Below are 12,196 nucleotides of genomic sequence, written 5' to 3' on the forward strand. Positions count from 1 at the left end.
TCTTCCCACCCCAACTTCCTCAAAAACACATAACAGAAAAGTCTGTGTTGAGTTTAGTAAGGACAATAATTAAAGAAGGTAAAGTGAAGGCTCACAGAAAGCCTTCTAGTTTAAGTTAAAATTCTAACATCGTAACATCAGGGTGTCAATTCATTCAACTTTTAACCCATCTGAGAAGGCTTAAGTTATTAACTTAAAAATATGGCAGTATTTCTTTTGTAACTATAATCTCTTTATAGCCTCCTAATTGCTCATGTTAAGAGCTTTATTACATACTACTGCTTCTTATAAGAAGTAAATCCAGGGGCCATTCCATTTTATCTTAGACATAATATTTACTAGTTTTCCAAGCATGACAGAAATGAAAAAATATATATATTAGAACAAGAACAATTTATGTTAATTTCTACAATCTGTGTTCCTTCTGTGAGCAGTGCCTGATTCTACTAAAATTAACACATTTAAGTTCAGTCTTATGCTTAAGAAAAAAAATCTAATGAGGGACTAATTTATAAAGTATACACAAATATAATTCTTTAATAAATCTTTCCAGTGTTCACTATAACTAAATTACATGTAATGTTTCCATCCACAGAAACTCAGGATAGTTCTTATAAAATGAAACAGAACATTCTGTGTTCATCTCTGGCAAGCAATGAACAAATAGAACTTGCTCACAAAGGATCTAAAAGTGCTGCCTCAGGCATGCTGTATGAATGAGTCTTGGTAACTGGCTACTATCTGGGTACTTCCTCTGCTCATACCACTTAACCTATCTCTTATAAAGCCTATGAGAAAACTAAAGATTTTGCAAAAGTGAAATTCAACATGAGCCACCCAAATTCTTCTAAGGTAACCATTCTAAAGCAAAATCAGCAGAAGTCATCTCTTCTATAATAACAAAGAAACCAAAAGGCAAATGCTACTGCTCAATCATCAGATGAACTCACAGAGGCAAAAATAAGTGACAACAGCAATAATTCAAGTAAAGTATGTATGAAAATTTAAACACGCCATGTTCAAGTTAAGACAGAAGTGAAGGGGAGTTATGATCTTTATATTAGTCAAAAAAGCTTAGGCATAATCACCAAATGTTAATTCACTTTACAGTCATCAATGAGACTATTGTATATATTTTTGCACCTTGCGCTTGTAAAAGCAGATAAAATATTTAATATGTAATTTACAATGTATTTTACCAGCTCAGCATACAGGATGTATACAGATTATATCAAAGTAGTAGACAGTTATGGGCCTGTGCAAACCCTGCAAAAATAGTACTTCAGATATCTGCTAATTAAAAACAAAAACAGAAACAAAAACAGTTTGCTGTTTAGAAGTGATACAATTCAAACTACCACAAAATACAAAGGGCTGCAAAAATGTAACCATTCCAACAACATATATAAGTTATTAAATAAAGATTTGATTTGAAAGAATATAAATGAAGCCTTTAAGTAGGTCTTTTCTACATGCATATTATTCCTCATTAAAGAAAAAAAAAATGTAAAAAGGCCATTGGTAATTGCTTTGTTAACATTTGTAGAAAATGCCAATTCTCTGGTCACAAACTCCACTAAGTTTAGCACTTAAGGTCTCTGCAGTGTTATAAACGTAATTTAAAATACTGTTAATTCTATAATTCCATTGGTAAAATAATGTGACTTGGAATATGGCAGTCTTCATGTTGAGGGCAATGATCCACAGTTTTGTTCTGTCTTTTAATTTCTCAGGCGTGAACAGTTATCCAGAAGAACAGCACCCTCCACCACTGGTCTGGGCTTGAGGTTCATCATCAATAATCTGTACACCTCGCCTTGCAGTTCCCGGCTGACTAGAGCCATTACCTTTTGCTCTCTCATCCACTTGTGCTGTTTCTATCATCCCTAAGAGAGAGAGAAAGCAAACATTATTAGGATCACAATCTTTGCGTTTTCTCTTTCTAAAATTTCAGTGTAACACTATGATAGCTATTTCTGACTTTCAACCAACAAAGAAACTAAATATAATGAACATTGTGTCAGCTCGCTAAAACAGCTTCATCTGCATGTTTTAAAAAACTAGTATCAAGTAGTAAGCTTATTTATCCAATGGTATAATGGCCACAGTGACATCAATAAAGAAAAATTTTTTTTTTGCTTTGAACAAATGTCTGTGTACAAGTACAATCCTTAAGATTTTCCAAACATACTTAGAAATATGTCAAAGAAGTTCAAATTATTCCAAGTAATATTTAGGGTGCAGAATTTATTCTTCGACTAGAAATGTAATACTTTTAAGTAAATGATTTTTTTTATTTTTAGTTTTGAGAGACAGGGTCTCGCTTTGATACCCAGGTTGGATGTGCAGTGGTGTGATCATCACTCGTTCATTGCAGCCCCTAACTCCTGGGCTCAACTGATTCTCCTGCCTCAGTCTGCTGAGTAGCTGGAATTACAGGTATGCACCACCATGCCTGGCTGATTTTTTTTTTTTTTGCTAAAGTTGGGGGTCTCACTATGTTGCCCAGGCTGGTCTCAAACTCCTGGGCTCAAGCGATCCTATGGCCTTGGCCTCATAAAGCACTGGGCTTATAGGTGCAAGCCACTGTCCCTGACCAGATATTTGAAGAATAATGGAGTTTAAGATGAGGGAACTTCAAAGAACACATGTGAAAGACTCACATTATCTGATTTCAAGAATTAGTATAAAGCTACACTAATCAAAACAGTGAGACGATGATAGAAGAAATAGAGAGATCAGTGGAACAAAAAAACACAGTCCAGAAACGGACCCCCGTAGATATGGTCTCTTGATTTTTGACATGGTTGCCAAGGTTATTCAATGAAGAAAGAATAATATTTTTAAGAAACAGTACTATTAATAGAACTGGACATTTATTGTAAAAATAAATAAATAAATAAACCTTAATCCATACCTTAACACCTTATGCAAAAAACAACGAAAAATGAATTATACACTTAAATGTAAAACATGAAACAAAATTTCCAGAAGAAAACACAGGAGAAAAATCTTCATAGGAGAAAATTTTTGTGACTTTGGTTTACATAAAGAGTTCTCATGTAAGACACAAAACATGAATCATGAAAGAAAAATAGAAAAACTGGACCTCACTGAAACTTGAAACTGCTCTTTAAGAGACACAGGTAAGAAAAATGGAATACATGATGCAGACTGGGAGAAAATATTTACAAAACATGTATTTGACAAGATGAAGGAAGAAAAGAGGGTGTCCTTAAAATAGAAAAGGGCTCTTAGAGACTGCTCTTGATTAATGGTTTACAAGTTGAGGTATATGGGACAATCCAACAAGATGAAATAAGAAAACATTACAAATTCTATATCTACTTATTTTTAACTTTCCAAAATTTCTATTTTTTAGTTATGTTTTAAAATGTACATAATATATTAGTACTTGTACATGTTATATAATTTCTAAATAAACATGTGGAGCATGCAAAAATTGTTTTGAAGATGTGACATTTATAACATTTGTAAGCCACTGACTTAGTACATTGCTATTTAAAAGCATTATTGGAAGGAAAGAAGGAAGAAAGGAAGAAGCGAAAGGAAGGAGGTTATCCTGAGGACTAGCATCACCACCACTTGGGTGCTGGTAGAAATGAGGACCTCAATCAATCCCACACCTACTAAATCAAAATATGCATTTAATAAGACCCCCAAGTTGTTATGTTTTTTATTTTAGTGTGCACTGGAATCATATGAAGAGTTTGTTAAAACACAGATTCTGGGCACCATCCCCAGAAATTCTGATTCGGTAGGCTTGGAGAGCCCAAGAATTTGCATTTCTGACATATTCTCAAGTGATACTGATGCTGCTGATCAGGGGACATCACTTAGATAATCACTATTCTAGAAGAATTATGAATGACTTGAGGGTTTTATGAAACTAATTTATTCCAAAATGTGTGTGTGTGTGTGTGTACACGATTTCATCAAATTCTTAAAAGAGTCTAAAGTCCATAAACTCAGGTACGCATTTTATTGGTAATATGAGAAATGACTTTCAGAGTATATATAAATTTATTTTCCTTTTTCTTTAAAACTATACATTTTTTAATATGGAAAATTTCAAACATAAAGTAGAAAATACAGCATAATGAAAATCCATCACCCAATTTCATCCATAACCCTAAGCATCCCTACCATTATTCTGAATCAAATCTCAGATCCATAATTTTATTCCTAAATTATTTTAATGTGTCTTTAAAAGACAAGAACTCCTTTTATAAAGCATAACCACAATACCATAATCACACCTAAAAAATTAATAGTATCTTAATATAATCAAATATCTTGTTTCACAAACACTCTTTTTCACTAGTTTGACAAATCAGTGTCCAAATAAGGTCCATTCATTACAGTAGGTCATTACAGGTCTTAAATCTGTTTTAATATGTAAATTCCCCTTCCACTTTTAACACTTATGCATATAATAATACACATTTAGCCCATATCATACATATGACTTCATATTACTGCTTGAAACAGAGCTAAAGTAGGTATTTAACCACTAAAAAAAAAAAGTTACAGCACTTTAGAAATATTACCAATAGTCAATAGTTTAAAAAGAACCAATTCTTTGAAAAGTAACACTGGTGTAAAATAGATTATTATTTTTTAAAAAGTAAAAACCAAAAACCATTTCTAAACAAACTAAATCTGAATATACCTACTTTTACAAAGGTCAAGAAAGAGTTCCTCAATTCCTTTGTTCTGTTTGGCTGACGTATGATAATGTTTTGCTCCCACAGATTCTGCATACCTTAAAAAAAAGTAACATCAGTGATTGATGTAAAATATTATTCATGATTTTGTCTTAACTGCTTTTTTATAGTAACAGTTTTAGTGACATATTAATTTATTCAAGTTTAGTGAAATTAAGTTTATATAGCTGTTTAACTTCTCTATACATTAAATTAAATTTTAAATAATACAAATATAATAAGCCTTGAAATTTTTATAGATTAATTTGGGACTCAAATACTTTAAAAGTTTTGTAGCTTACTGCCTATTTGATCACGATAGTTTTGTTTTATATCACTCGTATTTTTTACTGAAGTCAAAAAGGGAAGGGCTTTATTACCACAAGCCCAGAAACTACCAGGTAAACATGCTTCACTGAATCCAATACCGCAATCTATATTAAGAGATTTGAGTAATACCCAAATGGCAAAGCAAAATGTATAAAGAGGAAGACTTCTACCAGGGAGTGATGGGGAATGGGAGGGTCACAGTACTTACGACTCTGCTTCTTGAATGGAAACATGTCTTTCCTTTTCCAAGTCTATTTTATTACCTATTTTGAAAAAAGTAAATATTTATCTTTATGCTGATTTATTTTCGTAACAAAATTAAGCCAATTCTAAATATAAAATTGCCATTTTAATTACCGGCAAAAACAATGCAAATCCCCACCAGACTTCTAAATGTTTTGAAATTATAAAGTTAAGCCTTGTGATCTAAGGGCTGATCATGCCCCATCCTCCTTGAAATGACTCAATTCATACCTTTCCTGAATCTGCAGCCCCTGACAAAGAAAACAACTTTTCCAAAGAGATGGGCACTCTTTTTTGATTTTGGGGGATACCAGAGACCTAGAGATAAACCTATGACTCTTAGCCAAGTGTAAATGATCGAAAGTAAGAGCAAAATTTTCTACAGTTCCCATTAACTTAAACCCAGTCAACAATCAAGTATGGCTATCTTAGTGTTTACTAAAATATATTAAGCTAGTTTCTTGGATCCTACGAGTATTCAAGTTTCCTGGATGATATAAGCCGGTTAAAGTAAAAATTAAAGTGTACAGATTTTTAAGTACTCCACAATCATAAGGGGGAAAACTGCATTCTTTGTTTAAAAAACAATTTTAGTGAGTTATTAAAACTTAATATATGTGTACCATGCAGATTTAAATTATAAGCTTAGCTCTCCTTAAACAATGGAACCAAGCTGAGATTATATTTTTAAAAAAGCCACCAGAACAAAAATGAAGAAACTGCAAAATATTGATTCCTTGAACTTAAGATGACTTGACTGGACACACAGAGTGCTAAAGGTAATAAAAACAGTAGATAACGATAAGGAAAAATACCTTACGGAAGGACACTTCAAACAAACATTTTTATTCTTCTATTATGGCTTTTAGGGATAAGAGAAATCTTATAAATAAAGTTACTTTTTTTCTTGGAACCATATAGATTCTAGGAGACAATTTCAGATAAATTTCAGATAAGGCATTGAAATAAGCACCCAATAAAAGATAAGCACCCAATAAAATAAAGCACCCAATAAAAGACTAGTCCACCTCAGTGCTAAACATTTTACCATAGCAAGAAGTTTCATATTAGTTCTAACTTCCCACATTATATTTGTCACTGGAAATTTTAATTATCTAAATATGACAAAGTCTGACAGTAACCAGAGGAAAAACTGTCGTGTTATTCTGTAAAGAATGCAAAAAGCACCACCTGGTGGCCAGTGGCTCCAACAAACAGGAACAAGATTGTGCCTCATAAAGGTAAAATAAGATAGTCTCCTACTAAAGGTAGCAGTATTACTTTTGCTTCAATTATCTAAAACCTTATGAAATTTTTTTTCTAGGTACTTAATGCCTCATTTTCCAAATTCCACCAATCTCATCAATACCTATAAAAAGAGTGAAGACAGGAAAAGTAGGCAGTCACCTTACCGTCTCAAATGAACATTTAGGAGAAATTATTCAGACACTGCTTTATCATTTAATAATATTTTAAATGACTAATTTTAATAAATCAGGCCATTAATAAATAGCTATCTATCTTAATAACCTATTATTTTAAACTTAAAACATTTTAAATCTAAACAACTATTATTTCTTTGAATAATCAGCATTCACAATGGATTGACAGCACAGAATATACTGCAGAAACCTGACTGACTAGTGACTGACCTCTTTCCAAAGCTCAAAAACCTTTTTAGTTTCTATATTTTTTTCAAAAGCAAGACAGCTAAGGATTAAGGCTTTGAGATTCATATCTGCTTCAATACTACTGTGCAGCTACATACGGAACTTTCTGATAGGCTTAAAACATCTGAAAACAAGGACAACCACCAAAGTAAGCACCTATTTAAACGTACAGTACTATAAAAAATTTAAAAAATAAACAAATAGGGTGAGACTATTGGAAAGGGAGGGAAAAAGCTACCCTCTAAGTTAAGCAGATCTTCCTTAAAAACACATATTTGAATTAAGAATATAGAAGGGATATGCCCACTGCTAAAGGCAAAGGGCCTAACAATGATATAGAATTAGAATCATATTATGCTTAGACTGGATGGTTGTGGGGCACAGGGGAAAAAATATTTCAAAAAGCTTTTAAATAAGTAATAAAACTTGTTTTTAAGTCCTTGCTTACTCCATAACTGTAAATTTTTTTGTTTTACTTTTTTTTGAGACAGGGTCTTGCTCTGTCACTCAGGCTGGAATGCAGTGGCATGAACACGGCTCTCTGCAGCCTCCACCTCCCAGGCTCAAGCAATCCTCCTGCCTCAGCCCCCTGAGTAGCTGGGACTACAGGCACACGCCATCACACCTGGCTAATTTTTGTATTTTTTTGTAGAGATGGGGTTTTGCCATGTTGCCCAGACTGGTCTCAAACTCCTGGACTCAAGCAATCTGCCCACCTTGGCCTCCCAAAATGCTGGGATTAAAGGCGAGAGTCAACACGCCTGGCCATAATTGTAATATTTTGGACAAATTAGTTAACCTGTTAGTCTCACTCTGTGCATGTGTGGCTAACAAAGCTTGCAGGGTTGATGAGAAAATAAGATATATGTAAAAGGCCTAGCATATACTAAATGCTCAATAAAGAACAGTTATTAACGACATTCATCACAGTGAATGATCAAATGGAAAGTCAATATTGTTATGAGAGAATTAAAGTCCATGATAGGTAACACAAACTTACTCCTGACCTCAAATGATCTGCCTGCCTCAGCCTCCCAAAGTGCTGGGATTACAGGGATGAGCCACCGTGCCTTGGAGGTAACATACTCTACCATCATCCTACTGGCTTCATCTAGCTAACTTAGTTTATACAACACTTGCTCTAGGAAATTTTCCCTTATCTCCCCCTTGCATCTCAAATCCAGTTGGTTTGCTTTTGTGCTCTCATAGCACTCCATTCTGCATTTCCCTTCCATAGCATTTATTACAATATATAATAAGTAGCTTGTTTTCGTCTCTTTTTCTACACAAGAAACTCTGGGAGACAAGAACCGTATCTATTTTGTTTACTTATTCACTACACTATTCCCAAATCCTGGTACATAGTAAGCAATGAAGTGTTTATTAAGGATATGGGCTTGAAGTGGCAGGCAGATCTGAGTTAAAATCCCAGGGTTACTTCTAACAAGCTATGTGACTCTGGGAAGTTTCAAGCTCTCTAAGCACATTTTTTCATCTGTAAAATGAAATGGTCTTCCTGCAGCATTGTCAGGAGGCTTAAATGAAATAAAATACAAATGTTAAGGACAGACTAGATGCAGAATACTATCAACCACAGCCAAGGGTGCCTATCAATGGATTAATGACAACCTAGAGGAAAAAGTCTCTGCTACTGAAACATGTGGTTCTCTATTACTGGTTAGCACATGGAGATCAGTGGCTTAGATAAGGACCTAGGAGGTTAAGTATTTAATTTACACATGAAAATGCTAGTAGACTGTATATCAAACATAAAGTTTCAAAAACATGACAAACTGAAATTTCCACTTGGCTTTAAATAGTTACTTGAGAACAAGCTAGGAAAAACCGGACTGAATAGCAACACTTATAAAAAAGGACTTGAGATTTTGGATAACTATCATCTATGTAAAAGCGACTAGTTGACATGTCTGCTAAAAAGTTTAAGCAATCTCAGGCAATCCTGATAGAAGGCCAGTGTGAGGAGAGAGATAGGGCTTATAAGTACATACTAGCTCAACAACATTTAGATTCTATTGTTGATTTCCAAGTCTGGGTGACATACTGATACAGTAAAATAAACCTAGGAGAGAAAATGATCAGGATGATCAGAATGTCTAGAAGGTAGGCCACATAAAAAAACAGCTGATCTAGAGAATTTAAGACTTAAAGTGAGCTGTTTAAGTAGTCTTCAAATGCCTGAAGGGTTATCTTATGTAAACAGAATAAATTCTTGTCAAATGTCTACCGCTATGCCAAGTATTTTTCAAATCATTATATAATCTTCATCATAACCCTGAGAAGTAGTATTATTTCAAAGTTACTAATAAAACAGAAGAGAGAATAAACACTGAACGACTACAACAGAGAATAAAAATCGAGAAGTGGGAAAAACAATGCAAATGTCCATCAACAGCAAAACGGATAAACTGTGGAGTATTCATAAAGTATCAGACAGCAATCAGAATAAAATGAACTACAACTATATACAACATCGAGGAATCGTAGGAACACAAAGTAAAGTCAAAAAAGCCAGACACAAGAAGAGTTAATATTATATGACTCCATTTATATAAAATTCAAAACAAAACTAATTCATGCAGTAAAAAGGACAGTAACGGGGGGTGGGGAATGGCGAGGGGAAAACAACTGGGAGTGTTGGGATGAAAAAGTAACACAACTCCGGGTCCTTAGGTACTGCTTACACTGTGCGATTTTCATTTTGTGAAAATTATGTTATTGAAGATTTGTACACTTTTCTGTACATACAATGAAAGATTCACTTTAAAAATCAGTTCAAAGTGAAGGATACAGGGAGTATGATTTTAGCTAAACGTGAAGACAAATTCGTTTCTTGCACTTGTCAGAAAAAATAAGTTGTTTTCCAACACCTGCATGTATGTACACTAAATCAGAATTAACAGCACACAGTGCCTGGTACAAAGAAGCCACTCAAAAATACTTATAGAAGGAAGAAAGGTGGGGGGAAAACAGGGAATTAATTCTTAGTCCCATTCACAGAGATTTTGATTTAGTGTATCTATAATGAGGCCCAAAAATCTTTTTTTTTTTTTAATTCTCTGAATTATCCTAATAAGTTTGGGAAAAGTGGTAAACTCTCAGAATTCTTTTTTATTTTTTTTTAACGGGAGACCGGAGTTTTATTATTACTCAAATCAGTCTCTGAGCTCTCAGAATTCTCCCAACTCTGAATTCCAAATAAAATTCCATGTCATACCTGTCAACAGAAGAAAGTAAGAGCTTTCTATACTTCACACTAATAATAAATATTCTATAATATTAAATGGAGTATTTGACCCTACTGGAGGCACTAGGTTACCAGATCCAATAGTCCTAAAACTTATTATAATATGAACATTAAAAATATACACTTTATATAGAAACATTTGTAAAGAAACCAGTTCACTATCTGGCAACCACTCTCTCTGATGCTCCAGTGAAAGTATCTTCTTTAAGGTTCAATTTAATGTTATGCCTTCAACTTTTAGAGAGTGGCAACATAAAAGGTACTTCGTTGAACATTAAAACACACACACACACACCCCCTAAACTATTCATGAGCTTATTTAACTTAGATGATTTTTTTAAATGTTACTTTGTGACTTTGGTCAAGTAACAAGCTTTTGGAATTTCCTTGACTTTATGTATACGTTAGTAATTTCTATCTTCAGAAAGATGATCAGAATCCCAAAATATTAAATCTTCAGTCATTCATCTACTGTGGCCACTTCCACTCCTAGTAAGTCCATATACCACACAAAGTTACACAAAACTCAGTAATGATTAGCTGTAGCTCTGGTTCCAAACCTCCAAGTAGCCTACTACTTCAGTGTTCCAGTCTGAAATATTCCTGCCTAGCCTGACATCTAGCATCTAGATCAAAACGCAGGGGAAATCATCTTGCTCTTTTCCCCCAAGACTTGCCCCGATCTGGGACTATAAAGCTACCAATGTAATGGTGACAAGAGATAAGAAATGTAAACTCAAGTTAAAATTCTTGGCCGGGGGTGGTGGCTCATGCCTGTAATCCTAGTACTTTGGGAGGTTGAGGCGGGTGGATCATGAGGTCAGGAGTTTGAGAACAGCCTGGCCAATATGGTTGAAACCCCGTCTCTACTAAAAACACAAAAATTAGCTGGGCGTGGTGGTGCGTGCCTGTAGTCCCAGCTGCTTGGGAGGCTGAGGCAGGAGAATCGCTTGAACCCGGGAGGTAGAGTGAGCTGAGATCACGCCACTGCATTCCAGCCTGGGCGACAGAGCGAGACTGCGTCTCAAGAAAAAAAAAAAAAAAAAAAAATTCTTAAGGCTAAAAGCAGAATTTCCCCACACTGACCATTCCATTCTTTCATTTCCCCAGATACTACCTTTGTCTTCCACTGAAATGATCCTATCCTGGCTTCTCCCATATTGTTTTTAATATTATCAGGTATGTAGAAAAAAGAGAGAAAATAGCATGAGGCTATACATCGTAAGGTTTAGTAACACAAGAGTCAGAATGACTTCATTTCAAATCCAATCTCTGAAAGCTACCTGACACTGGGCAAGTTATTATCTCCAGGACTCAGCTTCCTCTATAAAACCCTCGTAGGATTATGGGGATTACATGAGATAACGTCTGTGAGTACACAGCACAGTGTCTAGTACACTTTTATTGTTCAATAATTGTGATATCATAGAAATAACAATCTAAAGAAAAAGAGAACCAAAGCGAAATTCCAGAAGTCCAAAAGTGAGTTGCAGAGTTCCTTTATACCCATTAGGAATATTGCTCCACCATGGGATCATGATCTACTTGTATCCTTGTGGTCAAATTTGACAATTACTCAAAAATGTGTAGTTAAATATACAGAACAAGAACACAGGCCTAAGTCATCTCCTTAATTTTATTATAAAGTAGTTACTAAACTTTTTCTAAGCAAAACCATAGAGTGAAAAACTAAAGATCAAACTGAAGCAAGGCTAGGAAACTCAAAGCCCCAAGTGTTTAGTTTTCAATTTGCTCCCCAAGGCATTCCTTAGAGTTTAAATCTCCTGGAAAATCACTTCTAAATCCAAAATTCTTTTTTTTTTTTTTTTAAGACAGAGTCTCGCTCTGTCACCCAAGCTGGAGTGCAATGGCGTGATCTTGGTTCACTGCAACCTCCACCTCCTGGGTTCAAGCGATTCTCCTGCCTCCGCCTCCTAAGTAGCTGGGACTATAGGTGCCCG

General features: G+C 34.6%; 1 protein-coding gene across 1 annotated transcript in view; it reads right to left on the reverse strand.

The window, feature by feature from the left end:
- Positions 1-1,681: 1,681 nt before the first annotated feature.
- The window catches only part of RAB21 (RAB21, member RAS oncogene family), a 28,231-nt gene continuing 17,716 nt past the window's right edge, over positions 1,682-12,196 (reverse strand). Inside the window, exons 5-7 of the mRNA XM_033221260.1 lie at positions 5,266-5,320; positions 4,698-4,786; positions 1,682-1,886 (exon numbers count right to left, since the gene is read on the reverse strand). Coding sequence (XP_033077151.1) covers positions 1,744-1,886; positions 4,698-4,786; positions 5,266-5,320 — 287 coding nt within the window. The 3' untranslated portion in view covers positions 1,682-1,743. The remainder of the gene's footprint in view (positions 1,887-4,697; positions 4,787-5,265; positions 5,321-12,196) is intronic.

This window comes from Trachypithecus francoisi, unplaced genomic scaffold (assembly GCF_009764315.1).
Source record: "Trachypithecus francoisi isolate TF-2019V2 unplaced genomic scaffold, Tfra_2.0 Lachesis_group11, whole genome shotgun sequence".
Lineage (NCBI taxonomy): Eukaryota > Metazoa > Chordata > Mammalia > Primates > Cercopithecidae > Trachypithecus > Trachypithecus francoisi.